At 34.1% G+C, this 25992-nt stretch overlaps 1 protein-coding gene across 1 annotated transcript; it reads left to right on the top strand.

The window, feature by feature from the left end:
• The first annotated feature begins 306 nt into the window (after positions 1-306).
• Positions 307-5915, top strand: LOC110792325 (uncharacterized). The gene is made up of 9 exons (XM_021997136.2): positions 307-601; positions 705-862; positions 1803-1984; positions 2740-3024; positions 3122-3180; positions 3273-3309; positions 3425-3496; positions 4729-5056; positions 5213-5915. The coding sequence occupies exons 1-9, from the start codon at positions 493-495 to the stop codon at positions 5567-5569; spliced, it is 1587 nt and encodes a 528-aa protein (XP_021852828.1). The 5' UTR covers positions 307-492; the 3' UTR covers positions 5570-5915.
• Positions 5916-25992: the final 20077 nt, after the last annotated feature.

Genomic DNA, 25992 nt, shown 5'->3' on the forward strand with positions numbered 1-25992 from the left:
TGAATAGTGGTTCAAAACGAATTTCATATATCCCTTTTCTACTCAATCCAAAAACAAGAGAAATTCATCCAATTGAACTCACGCTCAAAGGAGGACCACACTTTTCCTTCCAACCTTTCAATACCGGGCATGTGTTAGACTCTATACATCGTGTATTCGTGTTACCACTTAACAGAGTCATGAATATCTAAAATGAAAACAAAATAATGTGTCCCTAAAAACAACACGGAAGCGCGTCTTAAATTAAAATCATTCAACAACAACAAAATAATAAAAATAATATAATAAAAATAATAATGTGAAAGCTATCAAAAAAAAAAAAAAAAAAAAAGAAAGCATAAAACACCAATTAACTACCCACAACTCCACGACATTGTCATTTGCCCAGTTCTTCTTCTTCTTCTTCCTCCTCAATTTCAACTCACATCACACTCCCTGTTTCTCTCTTTCTCTCTCCTGAAAATCCCAACAAAATTCTTCGTTGAATCATTAATGATGTCATATGTAACCAAAACAATTCTCATATTATTCTTCACACTCTTCTTCTTCTTCACTTTTTCCAATGCATTTCAAGATTTGGGCTCTTCTTCTTCCTTCCCAGGTTTGTACACTCTTGAAAAGTTAATTTTTCACTTAAATTTCAGTTTTTATGCAATTTTGATTTTGATTATTTTGGGGATTTTTATTTTATTTAATTTATGCAGGGGTGATTAGTAATAGTAGGAGGTCCATTGCTGAAACTACTACAGAAGGCAATTCATTAACGGTATTGGCTGCCAAGAACACTTACAGAAGGGACCCACTTAATCATTTCCGGCGCTACACTGGTGGTTGGAATATCACCGATAAACATTACTGGGCTGTTAGTATTTTGTGACTTTCTTCCCTTCTCTTGACTGAAAATTTTCTGGGTATTTGCAGTTCGGATTTTTTATTCTTTCAACTTTTTGGATTTTAAAGTTGGGATTTTTTCTATTTTTTTGGATATTTTCTGGGCATTGATTTCTAACTTAGGTCATCTTTTGGACCTTTTCATGTAGTATACTGTATGGTTTCTTTATCTGAAATTTAGTGGTGGAGTATAATTGTCTGTAATCTTGAATTTTTCTAGGTTGTTTGTTGAGTATTTGTTACGTTTACTATTTTTATGAGATTTTTCTGGGTTGATTTTGATAATTTGCATGATATTAAGGGCAATTGGGCATAGCTTAACTTTGAATTTTAACTTTTGAATGTGAAATTGAAATGTTAGTGTCCTGCACGTTGTCCTGTTCTATTGTGGATTTTAAAATGTTATCTCTGAATTTGAATAATGGCTTGTTGGTGGAGTGAGATGATTGGAGCTTGAATTCATACTGTGATGCTTGCTGGGTCTTTCTTGACTTTGGCATTTTGCCATTTTAAACAAGTATTTTAGTGTAGTGGTTCTCGGATTCATCCGAGTTTTTAGATATATGGACTCAGCTTCATTTCTATGTTGGGTCATGTTTTTCTGAATTGGGATATGATTTATGTAATGTGGTTTGCTGATTCTTGTATTCGTTTTGCAATAAGTTGTATCAATCTGCTAGTGTTACGTAGTACAGTAACTGTTAATCTTGCATAGCCGAGCTTCTGATTTCTAGGCACAATGTATTTAGTACTTATCATGTGATGCTGGCCTTTCACAGCAATTGCTATTCTGCACATACTTTTAATGCAGGGTTAGTCTCAGTTCTGTTAGGAATCTACTTGTTGAGTGCTATTCTGATGGCTTCTATATGTTGTTCCGCTCCTGACATTTTTTGTGTTACTTAATGCAGTCTGTGTCTTTCACAGCAGCCCCATTCTTCATTGTTGCCGCAGTGTGGTGGGTGATTTTTGGGTTGACTTTGTTATGCACCTGCTTTTATTTCTGCTGTTGTCGAAAAGCACCATATGGCTATTCTCGAGTCTGCTATGCTCTTTCACTCATTCTCTTGGTACTTTTCACCATTGCTGCTATGTAAGTATTCCTATTCTTCATCATCTTGTTTCGATGTGTCAACTCTAATGGGGAAACAATATAACATAGTTGGAATGTACAAACTTGGGAATCCAAGATCTGTCATGAAATGTTGATTACTTGATTTGATTGATATAACATAGTTGGAATGTACAAACTTGGGAATCCAATATAACATAGTTGATTACTTTATTGTCCCAAAAGTTGTAACTTACCGGGTTAGGCTTGCTAGGACTGCTAATCATGGAGAATATGTTTAAAATTTTATATCAAACTCATAAAGGAACAGATTGTTTTGTTGCTCTTATTTCTAAAGATTTTCCTCTGGATGAGAGTAAATTTCTCCAAAATGTAGCTTGTAAATAGAATCTGAACCAATGATTATCCATGTCTCTTGAGATTAGAAGTTTAGAAGCATGCAGCTCCACCAAATCTTTTTGAGTATCTGGGGATTGGGGATTTTATTCCGCCGCCATTTTTTAACAATTGAACACCTTCAGGTGCAGTGAAATGTTCAAAACTATGAAGTTCATTTCTACTCTTCTTGCCAAGTAAAATTATCAAAAAATTGTTAAATTTATCCTTCTCTTTCTTCCTCTGTAAAACAAGTTTCCAAATTTACGTATTGAAACTCCTCTTAATTTCTTCACCTGTTACACTTATGTTGCTACTTTCCAATGTTGTCTAGAAATCTAGAATCATTGCCATCTCCAGCGTTTAATATATGTCACAAATTGTTTGTTCTGTAACTGCAGTATCGGTTGCATATTTCTCTATACTGGCCAGCAAAAATTCCATAATAGTACGACATCAACGTTGCGTTATGTGGTATATCAAGCAAATTTTACTGTTGAAAACCTTAACAATGTCTCACGTTATCTCGATGAGGCAAAAAACATTGGTGTGGGACAGACGAAGCTACCAGAAGATCTCCAGAATAAGATCAGCAATATACAAACGAAGATGAGTTCTGCTGCAAATACTCTTGATCAGAGAACCGAGGAAAACTCTAGGAGAATTCGTCGGGTCTTAGATTTAGTGTAAGTATGCAGTCCTTGGTTCTTGCATATTGTCACCAATACTGGTTTTGTTTTTAGCTTTGTAATTACTGATTGTGGTCATTGCAACTAATTGTAGGAGGCTTGCCCTGATTATCCTTGCAGCAGTTATGCTTTTACTGGCATTTGTCGGATTCTGTGAGTTTAGAATGCCTTCTCTTATAGACTTTGCTTCTCCTGATTTTCTTGGCTATAAATCATTTAATGATGAACTTGTTTTGTGGTTGCAGTGCTGTCAGTTTTCGGAGTGCAATGTCTTGTGTATACGTAAGCTTCTGTTGTTGCTAATCCATGTTTATTTTTCCTTCATCTTGGTATTGATATCTGTTGTTTGACTGGTTTCTTTTTCACTAACTTCTATGTGCCTTGTCTATGATTGCAGACTGGTCATTGTTGGTTGGCTTCTGGTGACATTAACGTTTATCTTATGTGGGGTTTTTCTTGTCCTCCACAAGTAAGTCCGACTGTATTGTTTCTCATGTTTTATTGGGATTAATTGCACAAAATTAAGAATTTGGGACTCTTCCTTGGTGACTGGCGTGTTTGTGTGAGTGATTATCACTTTGACACTTACTGCATTTCATTTGTTAAGCCGAAAGCACCACCTAGATAGATGTTAAGATGTGTTGATTGTGTTTTGTTTTCCAGCTGGTGATGCAATCTCTGTGGGAATAAATTTGGCTTCTGTAGCTGTTATTCTGAAAACTTCCTTTAAGACTGAGTCTTCATGGACAGTTTCAACAGACTCCAATAATGATTATTAATGTCCACCATCAATCATTTTCATTTGTTTAGTCTATAGTTGTTTGCTAAGGAATAGGGGTTCGCTAAGCACTTTTTTTAAGTATGCGTAAATCCTAATTTGAGCTAAGAAAAACAGGCAATGAATTACGTAGAATTTTTATTTTATCTAGTTACATAGTAACACTAGCCCAATTATCAGATATTTAAGAATGTTCCTGTGAATAAGAATAGGGAAAGGAAGGTATTCAATCCCCCTTGTTCTTGTGAAAATATGGAGTAGCAGATGTTTTTGGACTAGGCAATTGGTTGATGGCTGGTTATAGTGGTTAATTACCTTTGAATAGGAAATGAAGGGGTCCAGAAAGTTGTTTTTCAAAGCGTAAATCACCTCTTTTGGAAAAGTTGTATGAATCTATGGAATTATGAGGTTGGGGAACAAAGTTCCAAGTTATATGCATATGTGGTTAATGATTAGGTTTATTTGGCGTCTTGACAGACTAGTTATTGCTTAAATAAGCATGACTTTTTCATAGATTTGAGCAAGTCTCATTAGTCAACTGGTGTGCTATTCTAATTTCATAATTGGTAGCGTGTATTTATTTGTATTTTTGCTTTTCTAGTGAACATGGTCAGGACATTATAATGTTAAAAGTGTTTTTGAATACATAATTGGTTATTGACATAATGTATAAAAGCGGAGTATAAAATGCAAGTTGTCTAAGATGTTACACTCACCATATCTGGATTCTTGGTGAGCAATTTTCTTACATGTTGCTGATCACTGGCAGTAGAATATGGGTCATCACATTATACCATGGAATCTCCTTGTTTTCAGCTGTACATTCTTGATACAATATTTAGACATGACATGACATGACATATCATGTATATTAGTTTAATCTCTGTACATGCATGGTATCTGAGTATCGTGTGGATTACCAGTGTGGTTGCAGATACTTGTATTTCCATGGATCAATGGGTCCAAAACCCTACAGCCCACACAGCCTTGGATGACATCTTGCCTTGTGTTGACAATGCAACTGCTCAAGAAACTTTGATACGATCCAAAGAAGTTACTAGTCAACTAGTCGGCTTGGTCAACTTGGTCATTGGCAATATTGCTAACGCTAACGTCCCACCAAGTACTCCTCCGCCATTATACTTCAACCAATCAGGTCCTTCTGTGCCTAATCTTTGCAACCCATTCAACTCTAATCTGACTGATCGCACATGCATGTCTGCTGAAGTGGACTTCACCAACGCAACCCAGGTAATAATACATGACTTCATGAGATATCTTGTGGTAATAATACATGACTTTACGAGATATCTTGTGGTAATAATACTTGACTTTATGAGATATCTTTTTTCCTCCTACATATTCTGGAAGAAGTATGTTTAGAATCCATTATTTTTGTGTATATAGGTGTGGAAGAATTATGTGTGCGAGTCTAGAAAAGTAAACAGCAACGAGATATGTACCACAAGAGGACGACTAACACCCACGATATACAGCCAGATGAATTCAGCAGATACAGTGGGCTATGCTTTGTATCATTACACACCATTTTTGGTAGATCTCCAAGACTGCACATTTGTCCGCAGCACTTTCAGTGACTTCAGTGTCAACCACTGCCCTGGATTGAGGAAATATACACAATGGATCTATATCGGTCTGGTGTTGGTGTCTGGTTCTGTTATGTTTTCTCTGATTTTCTGGGTTATATATGCAAGGGAGCGAAGGCATCGTGTCTATACCAAGCAATTCATGGCTGGTCACTAAAAAGTAAAAACCCTTTCTTCTTCTTCTACATTCTAGATAGGAGGGGGAGGAAGAAGAAGATAATTGGAGTTTGATTCATGTTTTTTATTCTTTTGTGTATACAGATGTAGTGTGCAAGATGGACTTGTTTTTACATGCCATATGTATTTTCGGACCTAGATTGGCATTTATATGAGTATATTATGTTAGAAGTAGGTATGGTACAAATGTTTCATCATATCCTGTTACTGCAGTTTTGTGCTGTATAACTGTACGAGGCTTTGTATTAAGACGGAGACGTTCCTATGGGATTGTACTAGGGAGAATTAGCTGCAAATCCTCATCTCTCTTATGTTTCAACTCTTTATTCTCTGGTTGTTCCTCTTTTTTCTTTTATTTATTTATTTACTAGATTTAAGCCCGTGCGATGCACGGTTTTTTTTAAATATGATTTGTTAATCGTTCTTAGAACTATACTCACTTACTATTGTGATCAAGAATTGCGTTAATCATTTATTTTATTTTATTTTAATTGTGAGATCCAATTTGTACTTTTATTTTTTTAACTCTTATTAGTTATTACTATGGATAAATAACAAACTAAAACAACTACTCCCTTTGCCTCTAATGTTACACTTTCGAATGTTAACGGTATTCATAATTGAAGAGAATCTACTAAACTCTTTCCAATACTTAAGAAAAAACATATTCATGTAGGGTCTTGTTTGATCCATTTTTATGGGTACATTAAGAATATCAATGTTATTATTTTGTCTAATGTATTATTAGAGATTAAAGTGATACAAAATACGTATTGGCAAACATGAAAAATAGAAACTGTAATGTCTGATTATTTGTTAAAAAACAATTTAAAGAATTTCCTAGATCATTTTTCTAAATAAACCCGCCAAATCATTACAACATGTGTTATCATATATAAATAGGTGTTTTTATAAATTACATAGAAAGTTAAAATAGATCCCTATTCAAGTTAGAATATAAATATTTTCTTAACATTGAAAATGTTTATGCATAAGAGTCTCATAGAAAAACCGAGTTTATAAAATGGTTAGTTCAATAATGGGAAAACTCGAGTTAGTTATTCATGTGATGCTATTAGAACTCTATTAAATACTTAATAATAATTATCATAATTAAAATTTATGATATGAATTGATCCAAATATCAAACGTTTAATATAAATAAAACTCTATTACATGCTTGATAATTATCTAAAAATAGAAGTTAATCGTATATCATGTGTATGTTATCGCACTTTTATAATAATGTATTAGTAAAGTAATTGTCATTACCTACTTGTTACCAGCTTTGAAACATTAGTTGTTGTTTTCTTGGTAATGTCGTGCTTAAATACTGTATACGACTATAATAATGTATTAGTAATTGTCATTTGAATTAATTATTCGCATCTAGCACTTGAAGAGTTGTAGTCTTGTAGGGGTTTAAATCACGGGTTACACTCTATGTTACGAATATCAAAGGCTTAATGTAAGTAAAACTCTATTATGTTAAAAAGTAGAAGTACGTAGGATAAATTTACGTTGAAAATCTACTATCATTTTGTTTGTTATCATCTTTTCAAATATTTATCTTATCACTATGGATAATTTACACGTAGTACAAAACATGGAAGAGATAGAATATGATAAATTTTCGTTAGGATATTTTATTCGTATGGGGTATTTTAAAGATAATTAGAATGCTATTTTAGTTATCATCTTTTATAATATTTATCTTATCATTATGGGTAACATATATAGAATATAAAGCATGGAAGAGATAGAATATGATAAATTTTCGTTAGAACATTTTTCATATGGAATATTTTAAAGATACTAATGATGCTATGTTAATTATAGACTCCTTAAAAAAGTATTAGCATTATCTGACTCAAATTCCAACTGAAAAACGCAATCCAAACTGGGAAAAAAAGTTGGATCATAATCACACCATACATTAGAGAAGTGAATACTTATTAAAAATTAATTAGAAGCTATCACACCATGCATTATTTTTAATAGTTCGTCTATTGTTTCAGTATAAGACCCCAAATTTAGATTCGTTTATGTTCAGGCTGACCATTATTTTGGTTTAGTATAATATGTTGGAGCCAACTATTAAATACAACGTTGTTAATAGCTTAAAGTGTAGCCTAAACTATATCAATTAAAGTTGTTACCGTTTAGGCTAAAATTAAATTGTGTTTACGTATTGGTTTACTTGTTTACCTCTTTTCATCCATCACCTCTCACGGTTGTGATTAACGGTTTTATGTGTGATATTAGGGTAGAGTTCACCTTGCTTTTGTAGTGTACATCTTATATACGGAAAACCTATTGTTGCAGCATTAGTTTATATATGCAGCACATGATCTTGAATCTGTTTTTGTTCTCTCTTTACAGTGCTTAAACAAATACAAATTGTTTATCTCCAACATAATGGACTTGCTTAAAAAAGGAAATATCTAGATATCTAAACATCTAAAGAATAAGAGGGATCTGAGAAGGTAGGAGGAGAATTGAAAAAATGAAACAATTGAGGAGTTTGGCCAAAGTCTTCCTCCTTAATTGAAGCTAAGGGAATTCTATAGTATTTTAAAGGAAAAGGAAATGCAAGCAATTAAGGAGAGAACCAATTTACTTTTATTAATCATCAGCACAGTTTTAGGATTATACTTCATATAAACTCTAATTCAAGTCACGGCATTTATAACGCAACTTCAACTAAAATTGTGAAGGCTATTAAGATGAAAGCTTCAAACACATGAAGGTTCCTTTGAACCATGCAAACTACTTCGTATACCATTATATAATAACGAAAATACTCAGTATATAATTGTGTGCTCGTATATTAATTACGGCTACACGGACCTAATTAACTAAAATTATACCATCAACCGTGAGTTTTTGTGGATTGTCGAAGTAGGATTTTTGGTAGCCATGAGCTTATATGTATATATATACAAAAAGGTAAAAGAAAAGTAAGATAATTTTTTGTTGGAATCTATCTTTATCATATTATGTATCTATCTTTTTTTTTTTAATTAATTAAAATATATTAATAATGATTATATTTTAATCCAAGTAGAATTATAATGTAAATAAAATTCTAATGTAAATGTAAATAACATTCTAACGAAATTTTTAGGTGTTAGCACTCTTATGGTGTTAGGATTCTTAACATAAAGTAAGATTTTGATACCTAACATTCCAACGGAAACTTTGATCCAATGGAAATTTTAATTTATCCTTTTTTTTAATTAATTAAAATATATTAATAATGATTTTGTTTTAATTTATCTTTTTTTTAATTAATTAAAATATATTAATAATGATTTTGTGACTGGACATTCCTACGTGGCACTCCGAATGCTCTCCAAAAAACTCCCCTTTATATATATATATATATTAGATCTAATTTGGTTAGTCAATTTTCATTTCGAACTGCTCATACGCAACTCCATTTCAAATTATAATGCTCCAATAGTCCAATGATGATCACTTTGACCATGCACATCCCAGATTTTTGGCTGCATACCTATGCATGCAGAGCTGGGTGCATATGAGCTTTTATCGACATCGTGAAATAGTTAAAATTGAACATGATGTAAAAATAAATGAACATGAAAAAAAATATCTTTCTTCATACTTCTCTTTAGAGAAATAATAATTTAGATTAATTTAGTAATATTAATTAATATATCAGAAAAATTTAGTACGTCCGCACAAGTTTAATCACTATACGGTACATTTCGATAGAAAATTATCATTCGAAAAATAAATAAAAAATATAAACATTGATGAATCTTTTTCTTCTTCTACGTTCCTCTTTCCTCTATGCTTCTTTCTCTCTCCCCTGCAACTTTTTCTCCATCTTAATAGTTCTTATTTGTCCCTTCTCGTCGATAAATTTTCTACCACCAATTGCAAACGGATTGAGTTCACCAACTTCTCCTCCACTTCTTCTTCGACTCTGTCTTTTTTCCTCCTTGTTAAATTCTGAAAATTGAACATTGAACCTTTTTTTAATTAAAAAAGAAATTGAAAGGATATCAAACATAGTATGAACATTAAATTTCTAAAACTGAACATTGAGTTTTAAAAATTGAACATAACAAAGAATAATAGGTGAATTTTTTTAGAAACTAAAAAAAATCACCTATTATTGATTTAAACACATTTACTCCAAAAATCGAGTATTAAATATTTTAACAGTAATTTAAATTTACAAACCCATAAATTGAACATATTATTTATGAACACGAGACATAAGAAACTGAACATCACACAAAATTATTGAACATATATTAGTTTTATAAGTTGAGTTTAGTTGAACATGATTTTATATAAGTTGAACATAAGACTTTAGAAACTGGACATCACACAAAAGTATTAAACATATATTAGTTTTATAAGTTAAATTTAGTTGAACATGATTTTGTTTAGTTGAACATGATTTTATATAAGTTGAGCATAAGACTTTAGAAACTGAACATCACACAAAAGTATTAAACATATATTAGTTTTATAAGTTAAATTTAGTTGAACATGATTTTGTTTATTTGAACATGATTTTATATAAGTTGAACATAAGACTTTAGAAACTGAACATCACACAAAAGTATTAAACATATATTAGTTTTATAAGTTAAATTTAGTTGAACATGATTTTGTATAAGTTGAACATAAGACTTGAGAAACCGAACATCACAAAAAAGTCTTGAACATATATTAGTTTAATAAGTTGAACGTGATTCTTTATAGGTTGAACAAGATAGTTGAAAAACTGAACATCATTCAAAATCAAGACGAACAAAGTAGAAAATTATCATTTTTAAGAGAAGAAAATATATGTTCAACAATATTATCAGCGTAAAATAGATGAAGCTAATACTAATTACTATGCTTAAAATTAATCCATATCACAGCCAAAAATTTAGCAATGCAACTTAAGTTAACATTTCACAATTACACAAATTATATAATTAGATAGATGTTTTTAGTGCAAAACATAATTGATAGATAATCACATCATATATTGTACTAGTAAACTGATTTCAATTAATAAAAACTACAACATAAGCAAATTTCTCTCAATCGCAAACAAATTCGTTCAAAAAATAAAACTAATTAACATCACACAAAAGTGTTAAATTTAGTTGACCATGATTTTGTGTAAATTGAACATGATTCTTTATAAGTTGAACACGAGAGTTGAGAAACTGAACACCACACAAAAGTATTGAACATATATTAGTTTTATAAGTTAAATTTAGTTGAATATGATTTTGTGTAAAGTTGAACATGATTCTTTATAAGTTGAACACGGGAGTTGAAAAACTGAACATCACAAAAACATGTTATTATTTGAGAACATCACTTTTATAAGTTGAATGTGATAAATTATAAACTGAACATAACAAATTAAGAATTAATATTTAACAATAATTATCACAAGTATAACCCCAAAAAATACAGAAATCAATCAACAAAAATAAAAGGAAATGAAAGAGAACAATAGAAATTCCATACCACACCAATCAATAGCTTTCTTCAAAACATTATTGGCACCATGAGCACACTCACCTCGTTCAGAATCGAAGTATTAGGGCCACATCTCTTCGTCTTCGCGCAATACGTCCCTGCTTCATCCTCAACTCCTCTTATCTATGTCTTGCTGAAGAAGCTTGATCAATCTCTAGTTGACCTAAATTCCGACTCACAGTTCGAATATCAACAAGCCAATCCCCAAATTTCTTGTTCTCTTTCTTCTCAACGTAAACCCTAACTGCCGGAATATGCTATTCCAGCATTTGTTTCAAGTCGAAGACCGCGCAATCTTCATCAATCTCCGCTCGATTTGACGAAGAACAGTAATAGATCGGCGAAGAAAGACGTACATTATTTTCCGACGGCATATCAAGGCAGCGGTGGCAGAGAAATCGGAGGAGTTAGCGATGGAAGCAAAGAATGAGCGCAGCATATCGACGACGGCGAAAGGTGGAGGGGAGAGAGAAGGAGTGACATCAATGGAGGAAAGAGAGTGGGAGGTTTTGATGATAGAGAAAATGGTGAGAGAAAAGGGGCAGAGGTTAGAGGAGAGAGAAAATGGGTATGTGATATAAAATAGGGGCGTGGTTTCTTATTGTTGAAACACAGTCGTTTAATTGCATATGCATATATAGATAGGTGCATACCTATCTATATATTAATAATTACCATGCACATCACTGTTTTTGGTGTCCGACACGTGCGTTTGGTGGATGTGTCATCGGTTTAACGGAAAATCTTAGAAATAACTCTTGATTATATGCCTGAAATGACCAATACGGCAATATATAACGCTGAAAATGTTTAAGCCCAATGTTGAATAGTAGGAAACGTAACAAGGATAAGGACAGAGTGAGCCCATAATAGAAACATAAATTATTATTTTATAATACAATTTTAATATTATATACGCCACGTAAGAATGACAGACATTATAAAAAAAAAGCTTTTCAAGTAAAATCATCTTCTCATAAATTTGGTCATTGAGGGAGATAATTTGGATTGATAAATTCCATGACTTGTGTGTGGCAGGTTTTATGGGAAATTAATACTCTCATTGAAGACTCTTTGGCGGACTTATCCAACATCGATAAACTTATGATCAACTATTGTTATCGGGAAGCCAATTAAGCGGATGATTTTATGGCGGAAAAAGGAAGATTTTATATTTCTATGTCGCTATATTTTTCGTCTTTTGATCATTCACTCTCCCATATCATCTGCAAGGATGTTAAAGCTTGGCCCACTCAAAGGGTATATGAAGAATCAAGAATTGTTATAATCGAGTTCAGGCAAGGTACAACCTGCAGTTCATTTTTGTGTTGTCTTCAGTATAATCTCATTTCTAACGACAAGGAAGGGAGTTCCCTTTCTTATACACTTTTACATCTAGGATCCGAATTGTATTATTGATACTAATAGGAACTAAACCTTGTACGAATCTTAAGTGGAGGGTAATTTACTTACTTAATGCTTAAAGAATGGCTATCGATCGTCGTGTATGGTTAATCTATTACTCTATAGATGCTTGTCCACCACCGTTTTACGTGTTTATGTGTTCTTATTACGTATAAAATAATACGCCGCAAATCGAGTATAGGACTATAGGCTATTCAAAACATATTGGTTAGCCACCTTTGTGATAGAAATGTTTGGTAAAATGTCACACTCGAAGTGACAAATTGTAGTTCCAATTTAAATTGCTTTTGGCTTGCCGACTTTAATACGGAGTACTACTTACATATGTTCACTACATCTAAAATTAAGCGAAACTTCCCAAATTGTGTAAAGGAGAACACAACAATAACAGACAAAAGGAAGATGCACAAAGCCGACATCTAAGTTGTTTTTTGAACCTTAATGGCCAAGTTACCTTACTTGCCCGAATTGCCTACTTTCCAACTTTTAATAGTACATAAGTTAATGAATTGAGTCATTGTTGATTATATATAACTTAATCAAATACAGAGTATAGGTTGAGAACACACGTAGGACATAGTTCCACCTAAACAAATCATGACTTCGTCACTAGGTGGACTAGAAATCTAAAGCAGTACTCCATTTAGAACTAAACAATCTTTTGAAAATATTTCTATGTTACTAAATAATTGTTGTCTTAACTTACTTTATTATGTTACTAAATAATTGTCACTTTTAAAGTATCAATGGAACTTCTACTTTTATAATTTAAGGGCGCGTTCGTTATCGTATTTTTGTTATGGTTTTCTGTTTTTTACAAAAACTAAAAAACAAAATATGAAAACCACAAAAACTATTTTCCAGTTTTTTGTTACCGGTTTCAAAATCAACATAATTATTAGGTACTCCCTCTGTTCAATAATGTTTCTCATGTTTACTATTCATATGGTCAAAGTTTAAAAACTTTGACCGTAATTAATAGTATGATTAATATAAATGTTAACTTGTGGGATATCATTAAATTCGTATGAGTTTTTTTTAGTTCATGATTCAATCTAAATCATATGATTTACAAATGAAAAAACCAAAAATAAAAACTCACCATTATACCAAATGAGCCCAAACTATTACACTAAAATATTGATCTTTATTATAAATGGGTAGGAGTATAAAAGAATGCCTAGAAATATGGACACAATTAGAGTATTTATTGAAAATTTAGGGGAAATAGTACGGAGTATTTACAAGAGTAGTATCTATAATATGGATCACGGTGTATTGGACAGTACCTGAATAAATGTTTTTTATTTATAAGACAAAAAGTACATCTAGACCAATTGCTTGTTGGTTCAATGGTGATTGAGGCTGGACTTGGTAGGGAGAACCCGTGTTCGATTCCCCGCAACAATAATTGGGAGAGGACTGGAACATAACCACCCAGAATTAAACTCGCCCCGAATCCGAATCCTTATCTAAATTATGTAAATGTTAAATTCACCTAGACATTTTTTGAAAATGGTGTTAGATTAATGGACTTTCTAGTTTAAAAATGTACGGAGTATTTAACTAAAAACCAGGGAAAAGGATTTCATTTAGCTAAAAACCAGGGAAAATGAAAAATATTTAGGCAATTAAACGTTCTCCAAAGATATTTCCAGCTAAAAATTAGCTACAAGAAATGTGAATCGTAAATAATGTCACCCCAAGATTTCCTAAATAATTAACACCAACTAAATATTTGATATTCGTTCCGAAATTTCTATGCATGGCATCCAAGACCGGATGCTCATGTTCTCCTACCAAGCACCCGGGTTCTTTTCGATGTCATTCGCATCGAAATTCTAATTCTAATTCTAATTCCAAATCCAAATCCAAATCCAAAGCAGACGTCGTCAATAATGTCAAGACTGCTTCAATTTCTAACAATTTAAATTCCAATTATTCTACGAGGATAAAATCTCGTACCATAAGTAATAAAATCGGAATTCTTACAAAAGGAAATGATTCGTCGAAGAATATAATTCTCCTACAAATTATTATCAAGTATATCCACCCGTCAAGGCATGATCGTCGAAGGAGGAGGAATTTTCAACCCAAGCCTAGTAGGTTTTTTCTAATGAATTGCCATGCAAGTCCTCGAATATGATCTATTTTTCTAATCATTGTACAAAATATGATTATATATCTTTCTTTTCGATCATATTGTTAGCTTTGGATTATAAAATCCGAAGTGAAAAACGGAAAAAAAAAAAAAATATTAAACAAAAGAAAAAAATGAAAAGCCCTAGTTAAGTTTGTCGAAAGAGGCGAATATTTCATATTTTAGCTAGAGTAAATACAGCATGAATGATTATCCTCATGTTGGTGTTCATGGAATGTATTATACTATTGGTAATGTACTAATTAATGTAGTCTTGTTAGAAGATGGTTGTTCAAGTATTCAATAGCCACTTCAAGGAACGAAATATATGTACAGTTAGATTATTATGGAATGAAATTATACATATCATACAACAAAAATTTTGTTGAAAATTATTTTGTGCTTTTTAAACCAAGGCATTTCAATTTTTAATGTACCACCAGCTGTAACATGATCGGCAAATGATAAATTCAAGGAAGAATTTCACTTCTTCGAAGGAAATCAACTTTAAAAAATGTTGATTTCCTTGGAAGAAGTAAAAATTTCCTTGGATTTATCACTTCTCAACATGATCCTGGTACAACCAAGGCTTTCCCTGAAATAGTCTCGGTTTTACGGGAAGTGTCTCTTGTTCTTGTAATGTCTTGCTTTGAACCCTAATAAAAAAAAATTGTCAATTATCATGCACTAATTAAAATCACATCATTGCACGTCAAACATTTCCTTTGATTCGAGATTTGGTATATCGTACAACTACTGCAATTTTAATAGGGTACGACCAAACCATCCAATATGATTTACGGAAAATGTTCACTATAAAATTCTCACTAATCCTAAGTACATATTTTAGGGGTTGCGAGAGAATCGCACCATTATAAATATATAGTATAACCGGAAAAATAAACATATATGTGAAGGTTCATAAAATTGCCCCGTATAGTTTTCTATTTTAACATTTTCTTTTGATATTGTAAGTAGTAGCATAAATATCATCACTATTCTGTCAAAAATCATGCAAATAATTATTTTAGTCAATTAACACTAAATCTTTTATACTTTTCCATTGAAACATTAAATCTCTCACTCTTTTCCAATGTCATGTTTTGGATAAACATAAAAACATTTTCAATACAGGTAATTTGCATTGTTTGAATAAAAAAACTTCATCAATATTAATTAATTGTTAAGTCGCTTACATGCGGACGTGTTCGGCGGTAGCGTTTGAGGTAGCGTTTTGACCAAGTCAAGACACTATTTATAAAATTTGTAAGTGTTTGGCGAGGTAGTGGTTTAGGTACCAGTTAGTGGTAGAGGTAGCGGTTGAGTAGCTTTTGTCAAATGTTAAAATTAGTAGCGTTTAAGGTAGCGGATAACTTTTGTCAAATTTATTAAAGTTTTAAATAATATTTAAGCTTTTCTATTATTTTATAATATCAACCGCTAATTTTATCGAACACTCATATTGTTACCCACTACTTTGCCAGCTAACCGTTACCCGTTACTATTCACCGCTACCTGCTACAACCGTTAGCCGCTATTCGCTACTGCTACTTTTACCATACCAACTTGACCATGATACCAAATGTAAAGAAATAAAAAGAAACGCAAGGGAGTAGTTAATAATATACAAAATCAAACGTAACAAAAACCCAAGCTAAAAGGTCCAAATAATATAATGCATGTAATTAGCATTAGTAAACCGGCAAAGTCGAAAATCTGTTTTGGGAGCAATAGCCCTCAACCTTTATCTGTAGGCGAGACCTCGTCGGTCACACTATAAATCCTCATAAACCGCCACTTATCCTGAGTTTGCCGCACTTGGAAACAGAATCTCCATTATTCTTGGCTAACTCCAAGCTTTGCAGTTTTTCAACAATAAATAATTCTACGTACTATTCCATTGGCATTGTAATTTGTAATCCCAAATTCAAATAACAAAAGGTATGAATCCCAATCCCAATCCCAATCCCAATCCCAATTCCAATCCCGGGCAAACATGTCTTTGTTCACCCACAAATCACCCTGGTTCATTCCGGTGCCAGTTACACCGCAATCCCAATCCCAAGTCCAATCCCAGAAGGTTAACCCATAATATTAGTAATAATTACTGGGAATTAGCAGTAATGACAAAGGCTAATTCATTGAAAGCCATTCTTGTTCAGATAATTAAGCCGTCAACTCATCATTTTCAAAGGAAACGGACTTTTCACCCTAAGCCTTCCAGGTTTTATCTCCTTAATCATCATGCCCTCTCTGTTTCTTGATTTTTTTTTCTTTTTATTGAATATAGAATAAAATAAATCTTTGTTAAGGTTTTCTTTAGGTTTTTTTGTTTTCTTAAGTAAATCTTTGATTTTGAGAAATTATGTAAATTTGGGATATTGTAATTTGTGCCAATGTTTTTTTTTAAGTAACTAAGGCACAAATAATAGTGCGATTTGTTTGTTTCATTTTAGTACTATAAACTGTGTAAATAAAAATTTGCATACGAGTTTCTTTTGATGGTTCATGCATGTAAGGCAATACAAATTTTTTGAGACTACGATTTTGTTGTTGTTCATTTGTGCAAATGAAATCTTTTTATCGCATTTTTATAATTCACTAGTGAGGTGGATAACTTGATAGAGATCTGAAGGCCTATGTACAATGAGTTAATAAAAAGTCACCAGTGATGTTTGATCTATGCCTTTGTTAACCTGTAAACCATGGAAGACAAAGAAAGGATCGGAAGTGTACGAATGTCATTACTGGGTCGAAAAGACCTTGTGAACCGCTCACAAGCACCTTGATAGCAAGCTATGAACCCCCAATTTAGAGCTGCTTTCAGATTAAGGATTTTGAAAACGTTGAATTCTTGCAACGCCAACCTAATATTAGAATTAACAAAAGTTAATCCCAAAGACCATCTAACAACTACTTCATCCATTCCAAAATTATAGTCATGTTTCTAATTTTGACTATTAAGGTCCTCACTTTACCATGTACTATATTAATTAAAAATACATTAAAAACTCCACCCATGTACTATATTCCACTTTTCTATGTACTTTATTCTCTTTTTCATGTACTTTATTCCCCTTTTCCGTGCAATTCAATCATCATTTATACTTTATTCCACTTTTTCATGTACTATATTCCATTTTTCTTAAAATCCGTATTTTTGGTCAAACGGGACTATAAATATGGGACTGAGGGAGTACAACCCAAGAACACCAAACCTTCCACTGACTAACATTTCCTTCCTCACCTAAGAGCATTACCCTAAGATTACTTCCAAAGCAACTTAACAACTTCCAGCACCAATACAGAAAATTCAACCCCTTCACTTCCTCAATTAAACACTACACTAACAAAAACCATAGTTAAGAAATTCTTATGAGTTTGTTGATGTTGATGTTGGTAATCAATTAAGAATATGGTCATGCTTACCATAGTTAACAAGTGTGTTATAGTTTATTGAATTGATACTTTGTTTTTGACATTTCTTAACTTTAAGAGGAAGATTTGATTCCCTCTTGTATATTTATTATGTTCCAATTTTATAAATTGTGTAAAATAATTAAATCCAAGTCAAATTTTAATCCGGACGAGGAATTGGAAAGATGATTAACATGCATACGAAATATAATAAATGGTGGGTGATTTCATTTCTACTCACTCAATCGTATATTCGTATTGATATTAAATTGAATGAACGCTTTTAATTTTTGTATATGTTCCCTCCGGCCTTCGCAGAAGAAGATCGAGGATTCTCTCTTGTTACGGTCCCCTCATCGCACCATCTATTTATTGTACACAAGAGATTATGTTTCAATTGTATAGAATATGTAAATTGATTACGTTCTTGCTCAAATCAATTAATAAGTTATATAAAGGTAAATTTTAATCTTTCGAAGAATCGGGATAATCAAGAAGATGACTAACATATACTCCGTATGTATCTTTTGATGGGATGCTAATGTAGTAATGACATGATGACTCTTTGATTTAAAAAATAACTAGTTAGTGTCTCGGGTGATGCTCCGGAGTGTTGCATATAGTTGGATTTTTTTTATTCATTTCAATTTACTTATAAATTTCTTCATAAATGTAATTTGAGAATAATATGAATTTCATTATATGCAATTTAAGAATAAAATTGGTTAACCAACAATTGTTGAACTCAAATTTTGAGTAACATTTTATTTGTATAAAACTTTATTTTTTTCTAATAGTTTACTTACAACCTATAAAAAAAATTAAATTACAATTGTATATTGAGTTACAAAGTTGAAATGCATTTTAGAGGGAAAAACGCATTTGATTGGCTAAAAGAAAACACAACATATTTTCCTATTTTTTTATCTGTTAATGTCATGGTTTTATGTTTGATCTAAATAAATTTCTAGAAAAGATATATGATTTGATTAGTAAAAGAATAGAAATTAAGAAAATTAAGAAATTATCATAAATTGTTACTCAAATACATAAATTTGGCCATTAAATTTTTTATAAGATATTGCTTTGGAGTCACAAGTTGTATGGTTGGAATGATGGATAAAACTTATCATTAACATATACTACGTAAGAGGTCATGGGTTCAAGGATGGGTGACAACATTTTTTTTATTATGAGGACACAATAAACATTCATGTGTGCGTATGACGTGGTGCTACGATGCCATGTCACTTGCCAAGTCATCGTGACACATGAAGAGATGTAATGGATTATCTTGGAGATTTAATAATATATATATATAGATATAGATATAGATATAGATTGAATGTATGCTTTTAATGTTCATATATGTTCCCTCAGTGTGTCGTATGTTTATCTAACACTTGAGTTTGTGTTTCAATTTTATATAGTGTGTAAATTCGTTACATTTTTGTTGAAATCATTAATCCAAATAAAAATAAATTTCAATCTCAACCAAGAACCATGGCGTGATTAATACGAAGTGTTGGGGTGTTAAAATGGGCTCACCATTTTAACCCAAAAGCCAATAAAACTCACTCAAGCCCAATATAACTTACAAGGCCTCAAAGGCCCAACAATGCACTATATATACCCCTCAAAGGGCAAGGTAAAGAGGCCATTCTCTAACCCTAGAGAAGCCACCCTACTTTCTCTCTCTCTCCCCTAAACACATCATTTTATACATCAAATGTACTGACTTGAGCGTCGGAGGCTCCGCCTCGGGGACCCCCCTGGCTCGGAGTTCATCTTGCAGGCACCGTACGTGACCGGAACTCAAGATATCAAGGACGCTCCTAGCATCGTTTCAACCCCGAAACAATTTGGCGCCGTCTGTGGGGAGAGTACAAAAACCCATGAAGATCCACTCTTTCATGGCTACTATGCTCAACTGGAAAACGGGCACAATAATCATATAATTGTGTCCAGATCCAATTTGCTCGACTGTACAACACCGATGGGTCGCGACAATAAGATGAGCATTCAAATTGGAGAAGTAGATCTGATTACTGTAGTAGATAAAAACAAGCAGCTCATAAATACTCTGTAAATAATTATTGGATGACAAATGATGTCACATATAATCAAAGGAGCAGCCAGCTTAAACAACGGCATACGAAAGACAAAGAAAAGAGGTACAAATTTGCCAATCTAATACTCCTTTGCCACTGAGTTGCTCTCTACTTGATAAAAAAAGAAGTCATTACTTGACAAAGCTACGAAGCCTAGCAGTCTAGCAGCTCACCTCATCACCTTGAGTGGTCGATACGGAGCTGAAGACGCCAACGCCGAGTTCGGTACCGAATCAAAGCTCCCGAAGCTCATCTCCATGGCAACTCCCGAAGCTCGTAGCCAAAACTCCTGAGCTAAGCAAGATGCCCAACATCCTCTAAAGCAGACTAAATTTGCAGCAGCAGAATCTTCGTTCCTCCGAAGAGTGCCGAAGAGATAGGCATCCTCAGTTTCAAAGTTATCTGAGCATTGAGACGTAGCTGAAACAAAGCAGCTCTAATGACTTGAAGTCGATCTCCCAAGGTGGAAAAGCTTCCCGAGGTCAGCCAGTTGGTCATGCTGCTCCCGAGCTCAGTCTCTTCGGGCTACCGAGGTTGACCCGCCGAGCTCCATAATCAGTCACAACCTAAGAGCTAAGTTTCTCCCTCTATTTATTGATTTTTGAAAAATTATAAACTGGCACATCTATGTTGTTTGATACACTGTTATTTGGCAGACCTCATAGTTGAGTTCATCAACTTGGTCGTGAAAGCTACACCAAAGAAACTACAGTACTAAAACTTCAGATCGTGCCCACAAGGTGTTTGTTAAAATGCCCAAACGAAGGTCAGCAACCCCAAGCAGTGCCGAAGCTCACTACTTAAACTCAGTACGGAGCACTGCCACCTTCCGAGGTTCGAGTCAAGCCTAGCTCATTGGGTCTTACCGCTGTGGCTAACCCGCCGAGGTTTTCCGCCAAGGTCGACCACCAAGGTCAGTGGCGAGCTCTGTACTGAAGCCCCATGGCCGAGGTATGTGCCGAGGTCTATGCCGAGCTCAGTGCCGAAGTTCAGCTCAGGTAAATTGAGTAAGGAAAAGCACGCCGAAGTTCAGCTCCCGAGGCTCATAGCCGAAGCTCGTTGTTGAAACTCATAGCCGAAGCTCGTTGCTGAAACGCATGGCCGAAGCTCATTACTGAAACTCAGTGCAGAGCATCACCGCCTTCGGAGATTCGAGTCAAGCCTATCTCATTGGGTTATTACCGCCCAAGTCAGTGTCGAGCATAGCTTCATATTAGTGGTCTAAAGCACCGCACCGAGGTCAGGCAATTTTAAAATATCAAGTTGGTGCCAACAAGGTGTTTGGAAATATTATGCCAAGTAGCAAATCAGCTCCTACAATTTACGAAGGAAACTCCATCATCATCAATTCAGTTGTGCCCACAAGGTGTTTGATAAAATGCTTCAATGAAGTCAGACTCACATTTATGCTACCATTCTTCAGTGAGAGGTTATAATTGATCTCCCGGAGTAGAACAAAGTAGTTCCGAGGATAGCGGCTCAGTTCTGAGCATAGCAGCTCTGAAGCTCGATGCCGAGGTAAATTGAGTGAAAGCAAGCCGAAGCACATTATTGAAGCTCATCACGGAAGCTAAGATACGAATCTAAGATCCGAAGCAGCCTCCAGAGCCAAACTCTCGAAGTTAACCTCCCGAGCTTATCAGCTCCCGAGCCGAGGTTAGTGCCGAAGCTTCCGAGCAGTGCCGAGTTCATCATGGGTAATGTTTCAAAGGATCCAAAAAGCTCTCTAAGTTGGAGCTCTACAACTTACCAGGTGGTTCTCAAGCATTCTAGCTCGCTGCCAACTGCCAAGTTACCAAATCACTAAAATCAACATCAGAATCGTGCTCAGTGCCGAAGAGTAATACCAAAAATAAAATCTCAGTACTGAACATGTAAGCTCAGCTCCCGAAGGTCACCCGCCGAAGTTAGTGACAGGGTCATCGCCGAGCATAAACAGCAATTTCGGAGCTTTGCCGAGCATCTCTAGGTGTGGCAGTATACAAACCTTTGTCATATTTATCTCAGCAAGTAAATAAATGTGGAGATAAGTCAAAGGTAGCAAAGGAAAAAATACTAAGCTCAAGCGACAGTAGCCGAAGTTCACCATCCGACTTCAAAGCTAAGCATTCTATTTATTTAAGCTTTGTATTTTATATTTTGTCAACATATAATTTACTTGACTTGATAAATTTGGTAAAATGCTAGTGTTCTTGGAAACTTAATTTGACAGACATTGTCTAACAATAAGTCATTTTGCAAGAGCATGCACCTCAAATTGTTCATCATGTTCAAAACGAATTATAAATTCATGTTTGACAAACATAAATACATCAAATGTTGAAGATCAAAATTGTGTAGCAAGTCTCCGACCAAGTCTACGGATTTGAAAGAAGACTAAAAAACCGCTCCGAGATTACAACTCGAACCGATGTTACAATCCGAGCCGATTTTAGAAGCACGTTCTTAAACAGATCTTCGGATTTGAAGAGCGAGGTTAAAAATCGCTCCGAGATTACAACTCGAATCGACGTTACAATCCGAGCCGAGGTAAAGAAACCGCTCCGAGATTACAACTCGAACCGATGTTACAATCCGAACCGATTTTAGAAGCACGTTCTTGAACAGATCTCCGGATTTGAAGAGCGAGGTTAAAAATCGCTCCGAGATTACAACTCGAATCGACGTTACAATCCGAGCCGAGGTAAAGAAACCGCTCTGAGATTACAACTCGAACCGATGTTACAATCCGAGCCGATTTTAGAAGCACGTTCTTAAACAGATCTTCGGATTTGAAGAGCGAGGTTAAAAATCGCTCCGAGATTACAACTCGAATCGACGTTACAATCCAAGCCGAGGTAAAGAAACCGCTCCGAGATTACAACTCGAACCGATGTTACAATCCGAGCCGATTTTAGAAGCACGTTCTTAAACAGATCTTCGGATTTGAAGAGCGAGGTTAAAAATCGCTCCGAGATTACAACTCGAATCGACGTTACAATCCGAGCCGAAGTAAAGAAATCGCTCTGAGATTACAACTCGAACCGATGTTACAATCCGAGCCGATTTTAGAAGCACGTTCTTAAACAGATCTTCGGATTTGAAGAGCGAGGTTAAAAATCACTCCGAGATTACAACTCGAATCGACGTTACAATCCGAGCCGAAAGTAAAATCCGAAGGTAAAATCCGAAGGTAAAATCCGAAGGTAAAATTAACTTTCACTGCCAAGTGATCAAAATCAAAACCCAACCCATTTTTCAAATAGAATTGGGTCTGGGGGGCATTTGTTGGGGTGTTAAAATGGGCTCACCATTTTAACCCAAAAGCCAATAAAACTCACTCAAGCCCAATATAACTTACAAGGCCTCGAAGGCCCAACAATGCACTATATATACCCCTCAAAGGGCAAGGTAAAGAGGCCATTCTCTAACCCTAGAGAAGCCACCCTACTTTCTCTCTCTCTCCCCTAAACACCTCATTTTATACATCAAATGTACTGACTTGAGCGTCGGAGGCTCCGCCTCGGGGACCCCCCTGGCTCAGAGTTCATCTTGCAGGCACCGTACGTGACCAGAACTCAAGATATCAAGGACGCTCCTAGCATCGTTTCAACCCCGAAACACGAAGTATATAATAATGGTGGGTGATTCTATTTGCGGTCTAACTCTCTCAATTTGATATGAAATTAAATGTATTGTTTTAAAATCCATATATTTTCCCTCATTTTGAACAAAAGAGTATTATCTCTTGTTAATGTTCCCTCAATAGTTGCACCGTCTGAATTGAGATTGTGTTTCAATTATACATACTCCCTCCGTCCCGGAATACTTGACCTGTTTTCCTTATCGGATCATCCCTTAATACTTGATATGTTTCTAAAAATGAAAATATTCTAACAATATTATATTACTTCTCACTCCACCCCTATTAAACCACCTATCCCCTACTCCATACAAAAAAATAATTAAAAATTCAACCCCTACTCTCCCCCAACCCCACCTCTTAACCCACCTCCCACTAACTACATTAAAACAATACCCCACTATCAACTACTACCTATTAAATTAAATAAGTCAATTCAAATCCCTTAAACTCTGTGCCGGTCAAACCGGGTCGAGTATTCCGGGACGGAGGGAGTACAGCCCAAGGGAGTACATGTCTTTCAAATGAGATAAAAATACTTTTTACTAAACATTACTCCCTCCGTCCCGGAATACTTGACCTGTTTTCCTTATCGGGTCGTCCCTTAATACTTGACATGTTTTTAAAAATGGAAATATTCTAACAATATTATATTATTTCTCACTCCACCCCTATTAACCCACCTACCCCCTAATCCATACAAAAAATAATTAAAAATTCAACCCCTACTCTCCTCCAACCCCACCTCTTAACCCAACTCCCACTAACTACATTAAAATAATACCCCACTATCAACTACTACCTATTAAATTAAATAAGTCAATTCAAGTTCCTTAAACTCTGTGCCGGTCAAACCGGGTCGAGTATTCCGGGACGGAGGGAGTACTAATTAATTACATACTTCTCGAAATCAATAAGGTAGCTAATAAAAGTCGGATTTTAATCTATGGCCATGTGAAAATTGGGAAAAACGGGAAGACGATTAACATATATTAATGGTTGGTGATTCCATTTACAATCTAACTCTATCAGTTTGATATGAAATTAAATGTACGTTATTAATATCCGTATATGTTCCCTCATTTTGAACAGAAGAGAATCGTCTCTTGTGAGTTGTTACTGTTTTCTCAATAAGTGTATTGTATATTTATTGGACACACCGAGAGGGTACATCTTTTAAAATTGGAATTCTTAGGCATTCAAAGAGCATGGAATAACTAATGCACACCTTATGAAAGTGATAAACCCATGATACAAGCATATGCTAAAAATATATAATATGGAGTATATGCTTAAAATTAGTGTACATATAGTTAATGAAGATTTGGGAAGGATCGAAAATTAAGTCATCAATTTGATTAGAATCTACTTTGCACCCAATTCTGTGAGAACATGCCAAGAATGATGCATCAATATGGGTTTCTTTAGAGTTAATTAATTGTAATTAAGTCTGTGTGAATCGAAACTTTGGAATCAATTAATCAAATCAAAAGGTTCTAGAAAGCAAAAGCAAAAACAAAAGAAGAAAATAAGATATATTGGAAGGTTAATTAATTAAGAAGCTTAATTGGTTGGGTTTGCACAATTGCATAGAAAGTAGTATAGGAAATTATGAAAAGGTTTAGGAATATAATTTGTTATTTCATCTTATTTAAGTGGCATATCTAAGTTGTATCTCTTTTTTGTATGAAAGTTAGATCTCAACTTTTCCATGAACATGCATTTTTCAATTATGAAGGTGGTTTCTTAATCAAATCGCATACTCCTACTATTAATCTATATCTTCTCTTGTACGTAGTAGTGACTAATGTTTGAAAGCGACTTTGTAACCAGCTCTTTTTATATAGTTATTGGGACTTGTGTTCTGTTTTGTTCACCTTATTTTTTATATAAAGAAGAAAGTTTTGAGTCCATCAATAATACAGAAAACTAATGAAAATCCCATTGAACTAACTTTTCGATCAGTATAGGTTGCACTTTCTATGAAATGGCTAATTGATAATCAGTAACTTCAAGAATGCTAAGTTGTATAGGTAGATAGATCAAGTTTCATTTGTGAAGACGAAAGGATGTAGAGTCAGGGCCGTCTCCGGCTATTTAGTGGCCCTGTGCTAAATACAGATAATGGGTCCCTATAAACTTTTACGCGTAATTATTTAATGTAA

The sequence above is a fragment of the Spinacia oleracea genome, chromosome 2, assembly GCF_020520425.1.
Source record: "Spinacia oleracea cultivar Varoflay chromosome 2, BTI_SOV_V1, whole genome shotgun sequence".
NCBI lineage: Eukaryota > Viridiplantae > Streptophyta > Magnoliopsida > Caryophyllales > Amaranthaceae > Spinacia > Spinacia oleracea.